The sequence below is a fragment of the Bos javanicus genome, chromosome 8, assembly GCF_032452875.1.
Source record: "Bos javanicus breed banteng chromosome 8, ARS-OSU_banteng_1.0, whole genome shotgun sequence".
Lineage (NCBI taxonomy): Eukaryota > Metazoa > Chordata > Mammalia > Artiodactyla > Bovidae > Bos > Bos javanicus.
The window spans coordinates 17,647,346-17,665,570 of record NC_083875.1 but is presented as its reverse complement, the minus strand read 5'-3'; the positions used below and the strand labels follow the sequence as shown (position 1 = coordinate 17,665,570).

Here is an 18,225-nt window from a genome sequence, read left to right as displayed (position 1 = left end):
AAATTAATCTGTACCCAACTTTACTGATTCTATATATGAAGCACTGAATACAGTTACGTATTCCAAATGAGGTAAATCTTCCTGATACGAGTCCCTGAGATGCCCTTCAGGCTGTCACTAGAGAGGAAGGTCCAGCGGGGGGTTAGACAGTGCTGGAGCTCATCATGGTACGGATGCTTTGTCCTGATACTGCCAGCAGTCACTGAAACTCAGGAGAAAAGGAGACACTATCTTGGGCTTGAGAGATTCTGAGCTTTAAGACAAGTGGGAGAGAGTGAGTAAGAGCCAAGGAGACCAAGATGAAGCTAGGAAAAAAGCTCTCACAGAGGCATGTCCTGTGACTTCTCCAAATAGATCTCTGAGTTCTTTACCAAACCAGAACTGAATAGCTGCTCATTTCACAGCAGGGTAGACCCTCAAGTGTGAGTAACTCAAGTGTGTGTTGTGACATACATGCTATTATCCTCCCCTCCCTCATCCCTGCAGGCATAACTAATCGATTGTAGCATGCTTTCCCACTGAGGCCTAGGATCATAGGCATGCAGCTCTTTTGGCTGCCACTTCATCCAAGTGGGCCTATTGCTGCTGCTGCTAAGTCACCTCAGTCGTGTCCGACTCTGCATGACCCCATAGACGGCAGCCCACCAGGCTGCCCCGTCCCTGGGATTCTCCAGGCAAGAACACTGGAGTGGGTTGCCATTTCCTTCTCCAATGCATGAAAGTGAAAAGTGAAAGTGAAGTCTCTCAGTCGTGCCCAACTCTTAGCGACCCCATGGACTGCAGCCTACCAGGCTCCTCCGTCCATGGGATACCTATTAGATGAACCCTATTTCCATCTTCATTCTAGAATTGGGTATACTGTTTCTTTTTTTCACCTAGTGTGGGTACAAACCAGAAGGTATTATATACCTTAAAAATTATGAAAAATCCTGACACAAAACCATTATTTTTGTAGAGGGAAGAACCAGCTGTGCAGTTCAACTCAGGAACTCTTGCCCTGAACAGGAAGGCCAAAAACAACCCAGATCCTACCATTTATCCAGTGCTTGACTGGAATGACATCAAATTTCAAGATGTGATTGGGGAGGGTAATTTTGGCCAGGTTCTTAAGGCTCGCATCAAGAAGGATGGGTTACGGATGGACGCTGCCATCAAGAGGATGAAAGGTCAGTGCATGCCCCCATCAAGTCAGCATTTTACTAGGGTGGGGGGACAGTTTGACTTCCTGTTGAATCTTTCCTCTAAGGTCTCATATTCTTTTAAACAAAACATTGGCATGATGTTAGATGGAGCTGTCCTGTGCAGCTGAAGGTGATATTTCCTTTGAGGGTCAGGATGTAAACTTGAAGGCATGAGCTGTTTAGACGCCACTGTCTGGATTCACTGGGATGTGAGAACACAGACTCTCTGCCACACCCTGCTGACTTTCAAGAAGCGTTACAGTTTCTCTTAATGCAGTGGTTCTCAGCATTGATCACGCGTCCAAATCGCCTGGGAGACTTGTTAAAAAACAGACTCTTCAGCTCCACCCTATGGTTTCTGATTAAGCAAATCTGGCCCAGGGCCAGAGGGCTTGCATTTCTAATTAGTTCCCATGGGATGCTGAGTCTCAGAATTTGGAGACCATGCTTGGCAAATCACTATCTTCGTGCATTATCTACATCAGCTTTCCTGGAAATAGTTAGAAATGCATCTACTTGAGTTTTTCCTCCTTGCGGTTCTAATCTATTCAAATTTCTGGGGGTGATGCAGGGAAAAATTGGGGTCCCTAAACTTGCTCAGGGGCTCTTCTATACACTCAGGCTTAGAAACCATTGATCTATAGTCACAAAACTAGATCTTTTCCAGTTGTGTTCAAGACTGCTTAGGGCGCCCTCATTGAATAAGATCTTCCGAGAAAGCAGATTGACGTGTCCCCTGGCAGTACTAGCTGTCTTCTGTTGCGTGTGAAATGGCAGTTTACAGATAACTTGATTCTGAAGCTGCACTGTTGTTTTTACAGCACACAGGCTTGGCAAGTGATGTATTAGAGCCAGCAATATAATTGCCGCTTTTATTGGGCAGCTCCATAATAAGGACTTGCTAAGGCTGCTGATGGGTTTTCCTTCTTCTTGACTGCAACATTAAGCCTAAGATGACAATTAACCCTAAATCTTATTAAGCCATCACTGCTTTCTGCATTGCTAGAAAACACATGTCAGGAAATGAACAAAACAAAATAAACACAGTATTATTTATGCTCAGAGACAGTAATGTTTCAAAACACACACACAGACACACACCCAGACAAACCCTACTAGAATCCAGAAATTCCTTTTCCTTTTCCAACTTTAGTCACAGGAGTTTTAGGAAGCAGTAAAAACGGTGAGAGGAGAGGGTGTAGAACTTTGTAGCATCAGTTTTTAATGCTGATTGGGATCTGACCTGAGCTGATTGTCCATCTCATGTCCATGTAAAGAGCTAGAATAACTTAACAGGGCACCAGGGCAGAAAGTTTTGCAGGAAAAGTCATGTATGCTAAGAGGGCACTTACTGATGTGAACCAACAACCTATTACAAGGAGCTTTGCTTCTAAAATGTTCCTGAGGCATTGACCCTTAGGCTCCTGTGGTATAAACAGGGTACTAGACTTGGAATTGTTACTTGTCAGCCTCATGGGTCCCCTTAGCCCATATGAAACCTTCCCATAATTTTCAAGCATGGTCAGGCATGCATATGGCTACCAGCTCTCTATCACTCTTTCCCCCAATGTTATTTCTTCAAAAAGCAATCATAGCATACTGTCACCAACTCAAGGCTGACCAACCAGTTGCACATCAGCCAAAGAGTTTTCTCTTCAGCCTGACTGGTGATTCTGCCTCTGATCAAAGTGCTTATGGAGAGACAGAATGACAGGAACAGAAAGAAACGCAACTGTTTCCTGACTACGAAGCAACTTCTTTAAAAGTGTCATTGAAATTTAAATTTTTTCAGCAAGTCTGGCTTATGTGGGCTTCCCTAGTGACTCAGTTGGTAAAGAATCCACCTGAAATGCAGGAGACCTAGGTTTGATCCCTTCATCAGCAAGATCCCCTGGAGAAGGAAATGGCAACCCACTCCAGTATTCTTGCCTGGAAAATCCCATGGACACAGAAGCCTGGTGGGTTATAGTCCATGGCGTCGCAAAGAGTTGAACACAACTGAGCACAGTATTCTATTCTGGTTTATGTAAAAAGCAAAGTAAAATTATTATAATAAAGTAAGATGTGTTCACTACTGGCAATGTTTCACTAGAATTTTGGTGTTATTCCTTGGCGTATTTGTCTCTGGAAAGCCAGGGTCTGAGAATGGACACAGCTCCATCTCAACCAGACCATTTCTCTGGATATCTGAGGGCTTCAGCAGTGGTTCTCAAACAGAGGTGATTTGGTTTCCAGGGGGGACACTTGGTGATCTGGGTACATTTTTGGTTGGGCTCCTGGTAACTAGTGGGTCAGGTCAGGGGGGCAGCTAAACATCCTCCTTGCCACAGGACAGCCCCCAACCACAAGAAGCATTGGCCCAAAATGTGGACAGCCAAGCCCCTGTGATAGAGCCACCTCTTTGATTTCGCTAACGTTTTCCAGACCCAATGACAGCTAAGTGTACTTGAAGGTGATGGGGATCAGGGGGTACAGTTGTTTCTGATGAGGCATCACAGAAAGGGGTCACAACTCTTGACTTTCTTCCCAGAATACGCTTCCAAAGATGACCACAGGGACTTTGCTGGGGAACTGGAGGTTCTTTGTAAACTTGGACACCACCCAAACATCATCAATCTCTTGGGAGCGTGTGAACATCGTGGTAAGATGCTCTTTTCCTGTTTCTCCTGCCAGATTTTTTTAAAATAAGAAAGAAAATCAGGCACATTCCATATTGAAGTTAGGAAAGATAAGTCATCTAAGATTGCTACCTACTTTTTAAGTTGCAATTTCAGTCTGAATGTCTGGCCCCATGAATAGACTGTGCTGAGATGTGGAATGTTTTTGAAGGTGGGTCCCAAGGGTGAGTCTTTTGGCTTCTGATACAGTTCAATTAGTAATGCCCAAAGATACCCACAGCTCCTACATGCTCCCATCTTTGCTAATCCAGAGATTTTCTCAGTCACTACTAGGTGGATGAAGGCTGCACTCTGTACCAGGAAAAGTGAAGTATGTTGGTTCTTCTTAGTTGACTTTTCATTCTCCCTCCAAACCCAAGTAACCAATACTCCAAATGTTAAATCTGTGAATGCCAATCATCTACTGTAATGGGAAAGGACTGGTGATACTTAGGTTAAACAAATAATAATAAGCCTATATCTAATAGTACTTTGTTTTTATCCAAAACAATTCCCTGTACAATTACATTGAAGCTTTCTTTACAACTATCCTATGTCACACATACCCTTAAGTTCAAATTATATTATTAATTCAAATGTTTATTGAGTATTTCCTATTGTAATGTGTGGAGTTAGCTGTGAATGAGTAGGTAATAAGAAACCTATGGATTTACCTCTGCATGCTACCTGGGTTTGCAGCTCTAAATCCATGCTTACTCTTAATTTCTCATGGAAAAATTTACTCCAACGCAAAAGCTCCACATGGTAATTATTTGCAAACTTTACAACCTCTTGTTGACTTTGCAGCACAAATACCAACAATGGAAAAGAGACTACTTCCTTTTCCTCAATTTATTAAACTAAAAATACTGGTACTTCAAACAATATATCATTCTGTGATCCAATAAGGGTGTAATTCTAAAAGCCAGATAATGTCTCTTAGGTTAAATAATGAAGTAATGACACTTATTTTTGAGCAATTTCCTGAGAACAGTAATCAGCATGGGACAGCAGTAAATGAATGTTTAAAAAAAAAAAACTTAGAGTGACAGAATATATGTCTTTTAAAAGTTTCCTCTATTGTCACATAGTTGGTTGATTGTTCAGTAAAGTGAGAAAATACCTTCATACCAGAATTGAGGTATATCTTTCCTTATAGTACAGCAGGATTCAGTGCTAGAAGCTTGCTTTTTTTTTTCTTTTTTGAGAATCCTCACTTTCTTAGGATATCTTTGAAGTTTAAATTCATTTGACATAAAAAGTATATACCAAATAATTCACTTTTAAAAAATAGTAAAAGAGAGCACTATACTTTCATTGGCTCCAAAGATGAATAATTGTTATCAAAGCAGATTTCATCTCATTCAAAAAAGAAAAGGGAGGAAACTATTTAGAATAAAACTAAGACAATGAACCATACTTTCCTCTAGGAAAAATTTTATTTTTTTCCTAAAAGGTTGACATTTCTGGTTTCTGTAAGCAAAATTGCAATCCCTGACACTAGATTTTGCTGACCAGTGATGCACTCAACAATCTAATGACTTAGTCTGGATTTTAGGAAGGAGCAGAAGTCAGGAGAGAGAGAAAGTTTCCTAGTCCGGGTCCTTCTGCTTTGGGTATTTAATCATTTGTTTGTTTTAAAAAAATAACCCCAGGAGAAGCTGGATTCATACTGGAATAACATGTCTGGCTCATATTAGGTTCTCAGTCAATACAGAATAAAAACTAAAAGGTGCTGTGGACTAGCTCTCCTCGGTCATCTGGAGCAGATGCTTTGGTTTCATTCTACCCGTGTTCCCCAGTGGGTGAAGCGCTCAGGGAGCCTGCTGTTCGGTAGGAGTGGAGAGGGGAAGCCCGAGTGCAGGCATGGCCCCCTTTTGCAGGAATGATGTCACTTGTTCTCCTCCTGTCCCCAGCATTACCCATATCGGTACCACTAGATGTGTTATTTTAAGATAAAATGGAATTTTATAAGCAGTCCCCGAGGACCAAAGCACATCTCAGAAATCTCACCGGGGTTTAGGGCTACTGATAGACTGATGCTTCCTCCCTTGCCCCACAGGCTACCTGTACCTGGCCATTGAGTACGCCCCCCATGGCAACCTCCTGGACTTCCTGCGAAAGAGCCGAGTGCTAGAGACGGACCCCGCGTTTGCCATCGCCAACAGCACTGCCTCCACACTGTCCTCCCAGCAGCTTCTCCATTTTGCAGCAGATGTGGCCCGGGGTATGGACTACCTGAGCCAAAAACAGGTTTGTTCTGGGAACCTTGCTTTGAGCATCTTTCTTCCAAAATTTTCTCTGATATCAGTTTAGATTTTTTTTTCCCCAGTTCACCTCTCTTCCTTAATTCCTTCTTAAACTCTCCCTAATTTTATTCTGTTTGTTAATATTCTATCTCTTTATATAGAAGTTCATGTTCCATGCTAATGGTGTGTTTATCTAGTGAATCTCATCATATGTATTTGGATGAGGTGCTTTCACTAGTATTAGCTTCAAGTAACTCCATATAACACACAAAGCAGAGGCCTTTCATGGTCATTGGAATATTGCATGATCTGGTGCTTCCTCCTGAAATGCTCCTCCAAAGACCTGTGGGTCGTTTGGCAGAATCCACTCACTGAGCATTTAGAAGAGGAACTAAAGGAAACTGGATTCTGGTAGCTTTTTAAAAACACTTTTTCATACTGTCCTCTAGATTTCCCAAAGCTCCTGCTCTTTGTGCAAACAAAATGAAGTGAAAAAGCAAATATGATGCTGAAAATATATGACTTTTTTTTTTTTTTAATTTCAGTTTATTCACAGGGACCTAGCTGCCAGGAACATTTTAGTTGGTGAAAACTATGTAGCCAAGATAGCCGATTTTGGATTATCCCGAGGTCAAGAAGTATATGTGAAAAAGACGATGGTAAGTTCAGATGTTGATGAGACCCTTTCAGGGGCACCCTTCCCTGTCCTTAGGTTGCTTCTCTTAGAATTCCATCCTTCTGTGCTGCTGGAGGCCCCTGACCATTTCTGCCATTTCATAAGGCCTCAGCCCAGCAAATGTCCATTCTCAGTTTTGATACCTAAATTGTCTGGAAGGTCTGTATTTACCAGTGAAGAAGGCTCTGTCACACGTGGTGAAGTTGTTGAACGTGCAAGCCTCGTGCTGGAGGGGCTGGGGTCCGTATCCAGCACAGACCCCCAAGTCTGGTCTCGTTCAGCATCTTCTGGGGAGCTCCCACAGTCCCCTTTTACACAGCAAATATAGGATGAGGGGAAAAAGACGTTTAACCTACTTTCTAAAACATTCAGGAAGTGAATCAACGAGGTTTCCTAAGTCACAAGGATGCTCTAGAAAGAAACTCATGAGTTGTAAATGCTCGTATAAGAGTTCCCTCTTTTCTGAATGTTCTCTGCTCATTCGTCAGTTCAGTCACTCAGTCATGTCCGACTCTTTGCAACCCCATGGATGGAAGCACACCAGGCCTCCCTGTCTGTCACCAACTCCTTGAGTTGGTGATGCCATCCAACCATCTCATCCTCTGTCATCCCCTTCTCCTCCTGCCTTCAATCTTTCCCAGCATCAGGGTCTTTTCAAATGAGTCAGTTCTTCGCAGCAGGTGGCCAAAATATTGGAGTTTCAGCTTCAGCATCAGTCCTTCCAATGAATATTCAGGACTGATTCCTTTAGGATGAACTGGTTGTATCTCTTTGCAGTCCAAGGGACCCTCAAAAGTCTTCTCCAACACCACAGTTCAAAAGCATCAGTTTTTCGGTGCTCAGCTTTCTTTATAGTCCAACTCTCACATCCATATATGACCACAGGAAAAACCATAGCTTGCTCATTCTTCAAGCCCCCATCAAATACACTTTCACCTAATGATATCTAGCCTCCCAAGTAGCCAAATTTTACCTTCAAATAAAAGATCCCAGGGGAGCCTCACAGTGTTAGCAGAGAGAAGCTGGACTTGTTATGCTCTTGTTGCCCACCTGGAATCATAAAGCCCTGGAAATGCCACATCCCTGGACATTAGCTGGGCTTTCAACATGCCACCACCCTCTGCTTTCCCTGCAGTTGGGCAGTGCAGGGTGTTGGGGCTGACGCACCCTATAGTCATTGCACGTGTTGGGTAGGTCTCTCTGATGGCATGGCTCTCCCAGCACTACTTGGGCTCAGCTTTCTTGGGATGACTCCAGTTCTTGTAACATATAGAGAGAGTCTTTGTACTTTTGTAGATATCAAATTGCCTCCTAGCAAGGCTCAAGCTTCTGTATTTATCCTCAAGCCTAGGTTTCCTTTCTTTTAAATATACTTATTTAATTACTGACAAGATAACACAGAAACAATATTCAAGAATGGTTTCAAGAGGAAATGATCCACAGTTCACAACCTTGACACAATTTATTTTTACTCTTTTCCTTCCACAAGCATACAGTCTTTTCCATAGTTATGATCACAGTGAACTTAATCGTTTTGGAACTTTCCACTCCCTTTTTTGATGAGGGTTTGAAGTGGGCGTCCTTTGGTTCTTAGAGAGTAGCATGCCCCTGGTCCTTGATACTTACTGACATCAGCACCTCAGGAAGTCTCCCGTGACTCCCTGAAGGTTGGCTGCCAGGCAACAGTTTTTTCCCTAAACTTTTCAGATTCGCCCCTCTCAAAGCAGACCTTTCTCTGGAAAGTGGCTGGGCTGGTCTTACAGAAGCAGGACCCACCACTCATCCATCTGCTCCAGCTCTCCCCATTCCTCCTGGGCCACATGGGACCCTCTTATTTCCACTACAGAATCTCTCGCCTTCCTTCACTCTGGGGTTGGGATGCCGTGAAGAGGGAGTGCCACACGCATGCTAAGTCACTTTAAGTATTAGTATTAGTCGCTCAGTCGTGTCCGACTTTTTGCGACCCCATGGACTATAGTCCAGCAGGCTCCTCTGTCCATGGGATTCTCTAGGCAAAAATAGGAGTGGGTTGCCATTTCCTCCTCGAGGGGACCTTCCCAACTGTACATAGAGACTTCATTAATGTGCATTAGAGGATACCCCAGGTTAACTGTCATAGAAAACTGTCTCTTGAGCCTTTAAATTCTATACCAATTCTACACCTCCAGTTGGCCAACTGTTTGTTTCTTTAGCCGTGTCTAACTCTTTGTGACCCTATGGATTGTGGCCTGCCAGGCTCCTCTGTCCATGGGGTTTTCCAGGCAAGAATACTGGAGTGAGTTGCCATTTCCTACTCCAGGGGATATTCCTAACCCAAGGATTGAACCTGTGTCTCTTATGGCTCCTGCATTGGCAGGTGGGTTTGTTACTACTAGTGCCTCCTGGGAAGCCCTGTGGTGATGAGAAGAGGTTAACACAGTTTAGCTCCATAATCCTACTCATTTAATTTGGTTACTTGCCTCAGTACCCCAAGGCTAAGGTTGGTTTGCTTGACATTTCATAAAGGTCAGGGATTTCTGTATCTTATGGGGTTAGGGGAAATGCTTAGAGGGGCGGAGCACTGGTTAGGGCTCTAGTGTATCTCCCAGTGGAAGGGCAAAGCGTTCAGTAGCAGCATGGAGTCTGGGGAGGAAAAGGACTTGGTGAAGGTAGGGGAAGGAAAGAGAAGGGATTGGAGAGAAGCAAGCTCCCAGCAAGAAGGGTGCAACGTAGCACATTACCAACAGAGGGCAGAGTGGCTACTCTCTGGCTTACTACGGAAGTCAGAGATTGTCGATTCCTAGATTGTCTGGGAAACTTTTAAAAAGACAGATGCCAAGTCCTACCACTTAGATATTTTGATTCAGTTATTGTAGAGAGAGCATCCTGCATTAGTTTTTTACTTCTCCCAGGGCGATTCTAGTACTGGAAGTGTTGCAAAATAATGTACTTAAGTGATTTGGGGTTTTACTACCATTGATTAATCTATTGATCCCCTCAGCGTGGATTTATTTATTACTACAATGTTTCAGCTTGTTCTGGGCTTGGGGATAATATTAAGACACAGTGTTCTCCCTCAAAGAGCTCAGAGACACTTAACAATCAACTGTAATGGTGGAGAAGGCTGAGAAGGAGGAAAGTGCAGGTCCCTCGGGAGCTCAGAGGAAGCACAGTGAAGCTTTCCAGTAACTGTGACACAGATACTGGAGACCTGAGGATGAAGTGCAGGACCTGGTGGATGCAGTGTATATATAAGAACCGAGAGGCAGAGGAAAGCACCAAACTTTGGGGAATTAAGAAAGTCAGTTATGAAAAAAAGAAAGTCAATATGACTAGGGGGTGATGCAAAAAAGAGGAAGAGTTAAAACTCAAGGCTGGAGGAGGAAGTGGGGATAAGGTCTTGAAAGCTTTGGATGCCAGCTTTTGGAGATTCAGCTAAGGACTGGGGATGTTGTAACAAGAGTGATAGTACAGAATTTTAAGGACAGGAACCACATGTTTGGGTTCGCCATTTAGAGTGAGTGTGGTGCAGAGAACAGGTCATTAGGGAGTGGAATCAGAGGCGGGGAGATGAGCGGAGAGGTGGTTGTCAGCAGGCAGGAGGAGATGGTGGTGGCCTGAACCGAGGTGACAGCAGCAGGGACAGACAGATGTGGGCAGATCAGAGCGGTCACACAAAGAATGGAAAAGCGTGCATGGAAATGAACAACTAGGAGATACGGGGTCAGAGGCCAGCAAGCAGGAGTACATGAGAGCAGGGACCAAACAGGAAATGCAGACAGCTCTTCCCATCCCCCAGTGTGAAGGAGAAGAGAGTGACAGGTGGCAGGTGGAGGCGAGGACATAGAAGGGAGCAGATGTTGAAGAGAACACAGCATGTAGACGTGAGGAACGTCCCTGGTCTGCATTGGTAGAAGTCATCACCACATAGCTGACTCACATGCACTCTCTGCCCTTTCGCCTGAAGTGCTCTTTCCTCCCCCATCCACCTGGTGGTACCTACACATCTTCTAGAACTGAACTCGTGTGTCTCCTCCCCTGGAAACCCTTCCAGCCTCTCCTCCAGGCATTTGGTCTCCTCCCACCACCTCAGGCTTTCCCACATTATAGCCTAATCCTCAGTTCCTATGCCCATCTCTCTTTTCAAACCTCTGAGCACCTCTGACAGCCACGAAGTGAATAATTGTATGACCACTGAAAGGACACACACATACACACACACATCATTTTTCTTTACATGAAACTGTGGTAGTAACCCCTTGAGGTAAGTGGAGCTTACATAATTTGCAGGACTTTGAACTTAAAAAAACAGACTTGTGGGTGGGACATGCAAAAATATCCCGACTCTGCCATGCCTTCTGTCTGGGGACCTCCCTGAGAACTGGGGTGAGCCCCCCCAGCTTCAGGCCACCGATGAGCCTTGGGAAGGGGCCCCTGTTGAGCCTAAGCAGCCTCTTACATTGTATTCTCCAGGGAAGACTCCCCGTGCGCTGGATGGCGATCGAGTCACTAAATTACAGTGTGTATACGACCAACAGCGACGTGTGAGTAAGCCTCTCACTGCTGAGGGATTTTTTTTTTTTTTTTGACCCAGAAAAATATCCATTTGACAAAGGTTTTGAAGAGAAGCAGGAATATTGCATCCCTCTGTGGAATAAAGCTAATCACTAAGCCCAGGAAATAAATTAACAGACTGAACGAAGCCACAGAGGAAATGATTTCCCCTGATGGCAGGCTTTGGGTTTATTTCTGCACGTCGGGGAGTGACTTCAAGTGGTTAATTCTTTATTTCCTTAAGAGTCAGGGGCATCCTGGCCTTCCTGTGACTCCGTTGCCCAGACTGTCTTCGGCACAAGGACCTAGATCCGAGGAGGTGGCCCAGAGTAGCTGCTGGGGGTCGGAAGTGTCAGGGACAGAAGGCAGTCACACATGCTAAGTCACTTCAGTCGTGTCCGACTCTGTGCAACCCGACGGACTGTGGCCCACTTGGCTGCTCTGTCCATGGGATTCTCCAGGCAAGAGTACGGGAGTGGATTGCCATGCCCTGCTCCAGGGGATCTTCCCGACCCAGGGATTGAACTCACAACTTTTATGTCTCCTGCACTGGCAGTCAGGTTCTTTACCACCAGTGCTACCTGGGAAGCCCCACAGAAGGCAGTCAGTAGGGCCCATCTCCGTTTGCAGCCTGCGTGACGAGTCTCAGGCTGGTGGCAGGGGAGGAAGTTTTGGGATTGAGACCTGAGCCCTCTTGCCCACATTCCCTATTTTCAGGAGGAAGAACAGGCCCAGAGGGTTGGGTTGACTCATTTGGGGGTGGGGTGGGGGGAGAGTTGTTATGCCTGGGGATGGGGGGAGGTTGGGCGGTGACTGTGTTCTCTCTGTGTGCCTTCATGTCATCTCTGCGTAACTTTGAGGCAGAGATGGGTGTCCTCACTTTTGGAAGAATACAGTCAGAGGCCTCAGCAGTTCCAGTCACTTGTCCCATGTCACACAGAGATGAGATCGGATGCAAATCTGTCTGGCCTAGAACCCCCTGCTTTCTGTAGTGTCAGCCTGCATTCTCTACCTAAAGCAAGTGGGGGCTTTGCCAGTGTTCCCCTGTTACAATCCTTCCATTGGCCGAAGGGGAGATAAACACACGCTCTGTGTAAGACCCAATCCTAGGAAAAAGACATGGAACTTGCCCTCTTCTGACCTAGAGTCAGTTGCCCCAGCTTTGCGGGCAGAACACTGACTGGCCAACGCGTGCGATGATTACTGTTTTCTCTTTCATCCCTTCTGCAGATGGTCCTATGGTGTGTTACTGTGGGAGATTGTGAGCTTAGGTGAGTATCCTTGTCCACCTACCAGGTGAAGCTCTGCACAAACGGAGTGGGCCCCCCCCGTGCTCCTTCACCATCTCCTTTCATGGGTAACATTAGGATTCGGTGCTGACAGATGCCACTTGGGAAAAGAACCTTGCAGGTTTCCTGCATGAGTGTGTTTATCCCCATGGCTCTCTTTGTGAAAGCCCAGTGTCTAAAGTCACATTTAACACTGATGACCTGGTGGCCAAGAACTTCATTCTAAGTTGTCTCCACGTGTGCAGAGATGTCATAAAGCTGTTATAAGTTTTCTTCTGCAACTTTAAGACAGTATATTGTACTGCTACGACAAGTCACATTTTCAAAGGCCATTTATTTTTAAATTGTATTAAAGTATAGTTGATTTAAAGTTAATTTCTGCTGTACAAAGGTGACTCAGTTTTATGTATGTGTGTACATAATTTTCCATATTCGTTTCCATTATGGTTTGTCACAAGATATTAAATATAGTTCCCAGTGCTATACAGCAGAACCTGTTGTTTATCCATCCTATATGTAATCGTTTGTTTCTGCTGATTCCGAGTTTCCATTTCTTCTCTCCCCCATCACTTTTCCCCCTTGGCAATCACAAGTCTGTCCTCTGTGAGTCTGCTTCTGTTTTGTAGATAAGTTCATTTGTCATATTTTAGGTTGCACGTGAGTAATACGGCAGTTGTCTTTCTCTTTTTGACTTATTTCACTTAGTAGGATAATCTCTAAGCCCATCCATAGTGTCACAAATGGCATTATTTCATTCTTTTTGATGGCTGAGTAATATTCCTGTGTGTGTGTGTATACCACATCTTTTATCCATAAATGGACATTTAGATTGTTTCTATGACTTGGCTATTGTAAACAGTGCTGCTATGAACAAAGGGATGCATGTATCTTTTTGAATTACACTTTTGTCTGGATATATGTCAAAAGCCATTTAATACCATGTGAAAATGTATATGCCAAAAAGCAGAACATTTTCACATAAGCCATAATTTCAGTTTTATAAATATCACACATAAAAAAAAAACTGGAAAGACTATACAGGATTTTTTCAAAGTAGTTTTTTCATTATTTTTGTACTTTCCACAATAAAAATATATTGCTTTTATAGTTAACATTGGGATGGTAACTATGATAGATAAAATAGGAATTGCATTATGTAAATACAGACTTCAATTGGGAAAAAGATCCATGTCATTGGTACACTGGTACCATGGCAAGAGACATGCTGCGTGTAGACAGACTTGGGGACGAGCAAGGGCCAGAAGGAAGCAGTGGCCGCACGGGAGCACGGTCTGAGCCAAGTCCAGCTGTGACGTGCAGTGGGTTTGCCCCAGAGGATGACGACTCTGGGTGCTTATCGTTGCTTGACTCACGCCCCTCTTCCAGTCCCTTGGCTGTAGAGCCCCAGGGCAGGAGACAGTGCCTTCTGCATCCAAGGGGGGCTCAGGGCGCACCGTTTCCTGTCTTCCAGGCGGCACCCCTTACTGTGGGATGACGTGTGCAGAACTCTACGAGAAGCTGCCCCAGGGCTACAGACTGGAGAAGCCGCTAAACTGTGACGACGAGGTGTAAGTCAGGCCTCCCTCAGGGCCATTCTGTCCTAAGCTCCCCTCTGTATGTTTCCTGAACTGACTGTAATGAAGCAGCTATCTGATATATACAAATATGTATGTATGTGTACACACACAAATCCCAGTCAGAAACAAGAGTCTATGTGTCTAGGGGGACATTTCCCTCAGAAAACTCAAGCCAGATTTTTGAGTTCAAGATTTCAGAACCTTGAAACTAAGACTGTTAGGCAATGGGCAGGAAATAGAGAGTTTTCCAGGCATAGAAATTCAGGTGGAATTTAAAGTGGTGATTCTTGGCTGAATCTTAAGGTTGAAATGAGAAGGGGAAACAAATACAGAAAAGATTTGTATGAATAATTTATGAATTTAATTATAATCTATGAATACATGTATTCATAAATTCATGAAATTATCCATGAATAAATGTATGAAACCTTGAGACTAACTTTGACGGTAGAGATTTCAGGGCAGTTACACTAAAGAAGATAAGCTTTTCTTTATAAAAGCTTGCTTCTAAAGGGCTTATTTTCCAGGAATATATATTCTTATTCCTGGAAAGAATGCTTCTCTAATGATATTGCCATTCCCAGAACCAGCTGATGTCGTTGCTGCCTAAATGACATAATATGAAGAGTGCAAGGCTCTAGGCTGAACAAGGAATTGATTGTCCAAACCAAGCCACTTCTTAGAGTGGATGAGGGTACTATTATGCTCTGGTACAAGAAATATAAACCTAGACCATCGTGGGAAAACCTGAATGCACTCAAGCCATCACTGGACCAAGTCCCTGAAACCCACCTTTAAGGAGTGATGTTTTCACTGCTTTAACTCACTTAGGAAACTTCTGTTAAAGGATAAAGTCTTCTAGAATCTCTACCACCCCAGGCTGATAGCTGAGAGCCTTCTGTGCACTATGGTTGCCAGTGAGAAACCAGCCTGTTAAGCATGTGGAATCTTGAGCCCCGCTCTCGGACATGACTCTGTAAATCTGGAGTGGGTCCCAGGAATCCACGTTTTAACAATACAGGTAGTTCTGGCCACACTGGAGAAAGACCTTAGACTAGCACTTCGTAAACTGTGTTTGTGGAATGTGTGAGACATAAATAAATAACACAAGGGGAAAGAGTTCTGTGATCAGTTGTGTTTGGGAAGCTTCTATGTTAAACCTGGTTTAAAAGGTTGTTGGTTTTTACTAGAATGACTTCACGATTTCACAAAGTCAGTCACTAAGAGGGAGGTGCGATAGGTAGCATTTTGCAAATTTATTTGCGCACAGAGCCAGCTTTTAGAAATGAAACACTGACACTGAGAGATGTAATACTCTGAGGGAAAGCCTACCCTAGACACACAACTCAGTTCTTCCCAGATGATCAGGATAGCTGAGACCAAGATCTCTTGGGAATGGTACCCAAAGTAGGCACTAGATCCACTGGGAGAAGAAAGGAGACGTGGCTGGGGAGGCGGGAGGCCTTCTAGAACCTTCCTAGCTGTAGTACTTCTGTCCTCTGCTGGCTAAGCGAGATGACCATGCATTGTGTGGCTACATTCTCTTTTATTCCAAACCCTGCACCTGGCTGTGCCCAGGACTAAAGCACAGTTGGACACTAAACACTCTGTTTTCAAAGGTATGATCTCATGAGACAGTGCTGGCGGGAGAAGCCTTATGAAAGGCCCTCATTTGCCCAGATCCTGGTGTCCTTAAACAGGATGTTAGAAGAACGAAAGGTGAGTATGGAACTCAAGGCGTGGGTTCTTTCATTGGAGTTCCTCATGTGTCCATTGTGGTTAATAGTGGATACAGGTCAGCAGGTTCTTTTGAACCAACCTGAGGTGCTACAGGGCCGTAAAAGATGCAGACTCAACTTTGAGAAAGTTACAGTTTTGGAGGAAACCAGATTCCTATATAAGATATAGTCAGACACTGTAGAACAACATACAGAACTGGCTTGTCTGAGCTAGACGGAATCTTAAATCTGTCATACAGCCTGACCCTTTCATTCTAGAGATGAAGGAGCATACTTAGAAAGGAGAAGTGACTTGCCCAGGGACAAACGGGAGAGCGACAAGAATGCGGGCTTCAGGTTACCACGGGGAGGGTCAGGAATTCTGTAAAAACTTGTAGTGGATAGTTAATTGGCTACACAGATCTGAGGTTTCAAAAGGTAAATCTAGGTTAGGGAATTTGGAAGTCATGGAAGATGCTCAAAGTCATCAAAACCCAGTTGGCAATGAAAGCAGAGATGTGGGTGAGGTCACACAGCTGGAGATGTGAAGATGAGCAGCAGAGGAAGGGGTCTGGGAGGATGTGGTGCATGTCAGCAAGGACCAGTGAGAGACCATGGGCTAGAGAAGCCAGGAGGCTGAAAAAAGTGAGAGGAAGAAATCTTACTTGCAGAAGTCAAGGGATGCTCTTCAGGAAGAAAGTGGTTAGATACAACAGAGGGAATGAGGAGAGAGAAATATCCCCCATCCCCAGTATTGGTATTTTGGGGCTTTTGGAGGAGGGCATGGCAACCCACTCCAGTATTCTTGCCTGGACCATCCCCTGGACAGAGGAGCCAGATGGGCAGCAGTCCATAGGGTCGCGCAAAGTTGGACACAACTGAAGTGACTTAGCAGCAGCAGCAGGTGGTGCCAAAGAATCCACCTGCCTATAACATAGGAGCTGCAGGAGAGGCGGGTTCAGTCCCTGGGTGGGGATTCCATCCCTGGGTGAGGAAAACTCCCCTCAAGTAGGAACTGGCAACCCACTCCAGTATTCTTGCCTGGAAAATCCCATGGTCAGAGGAGCCTGGTGGGCTACAGTCCACGGAGTCACAAAGAGTCAGACATGACTGAGCGCACAGCATCTGTATTTGAGCTGAGACAAGCTAAGGAAGCTGGGGTATGACTGTAACTGCTCCCAGCGGAGGCAGGACTGAGCCGGCTCGTGTCTGAACTACTCTTGTTCTCCTAGACCTATGTGAACACCACACTTTACGAGAAGTTCACCTACGCGGGGATCGACTGTTCTGCAGAAGAAGCAGCCTAGGACCGACCACTTTCATCTGTATATTCTGTTTCCCCTTCACCGGCGTGAGAGACCCTTCATACCTTGATGCTCAGCGAGCAAGCCTCTGCCAAGAGAGGTGACAGAAAATGGACATGTATATAGATTGTCGCTTGCCTGGGACTTTGACTGTAAGACCCCTGTGTGAATCTGTAGCACCTTCTGACTAGGACTGTATATACTATTTTGAGTAAGAATGTGCTGGAATCAGAATGCCTGTGGTTTCATATACAATAATATATTTTTCTAAAAACATGGACTTTATGGGAAGGTGTGAGAGTACAATTACTGTAATGCATAACTCATTGTCCTAGATTTTTTTTTTTATATTTACCTATATATTGGAAGCTCTAAGATGTTTCACTGTGTAGAAGAAAATACTATTAGTAAACCTGTTGGCACAGGTGAGAAAAAGGAGGGGAAAGGTATGAGTTCTAACAGGACATGGATTTAGGTTTCTTAAATGTTAACCTAAGTGATGTAAAGAGCTTTTTCTATCTCTAAATATTCCCACTCACCTGTATAAGCCATCCTGATTCCTTTGTTAATTTGACAACTTTTTCATGTGTTTCCAGAGCCAACAAATCAGTCCTAAACGTAGACACTAAAAAGCCAACTTAAATCTCATTCCTTAGAAGCCTAAGAACATTAAGAAGTGTTAGTTTGATAAGCTAATAGGTTTTAGTTTCTCAGATAACATCGATGTGTTTGTTAAGAAATTAAAACAGGAAGCTTGTAGTTAATTTGGGAGACATGTGACATGTATCATAGCAGATTAACATCCCTACCTGTCTTGCACATTGTAAAAAGTTCTAGTTTTGATCAGGTGTGAGTTTACCATTTATATTGTAGGCACATGCTATACTGAGATCATATAGTAAGTGAATAAATGTCTTGCCTACCCACTTTTTGTCTAGGAATGTGTCTCATAAGTATTACCAACCGTCTCTATTATACTTTCAAGAAAACACTTTATCATCCTCTAATGTGTTGGCAATATGTAGACAGCAGTTGGTGAGT

General features: G+C 44.2%; 1 protein-coding gene across 2 annotated transcripts in view; it reads left to right on the top strand.

The window, feature by feature from the left end:
- Positions 1-18,110, top strand: part of TEK (TEK receptor tyrosine kinase) — a 104,606-nt gene extending 86,496 nt beyond the window's left edge. For both annotated transcript variants that reach the window (XM_061425107.1, XM_061425108.1), the window contains 9 exons: positions 956-1,166; positions 3,712-3,822; positions 5,901-6,091; positions 6,633-6,746; positions 11,216-11,286; positions 12,527-12,567; positions 14,057-14,153; positions 15,782-15,881; positions 17,113-18,110. In XM_061425107.1, coding sequence (XP_061281091.1) covers positions 956-1,166; positions 3,712-3,822; positions 5,901-6,091; positions 6,633-6,746; positions 11,216-11,286; positions 12,527-12,567; positions 14,057-14,153; positions 15,782-15,881; positions 17,113-17,187 — 1,011 coding nt within the window. In that variant the 3' untranslated portion in view covers positions 17,188-18,110. The remainder of the gene's footprint in view (positions 1-955; positions 1,167-3,711; positions 3,823-5,900; positions 6,092-6,632; positions 6,747-11,215; positions 11,287-12,526; positions 12,568-14,056; positions 14,154-15,781; positions 15,882-17,112) is intronic.
- The last annotated feature ends 115 nt before the right edge of the window (positions 18,111-18,225 follow it).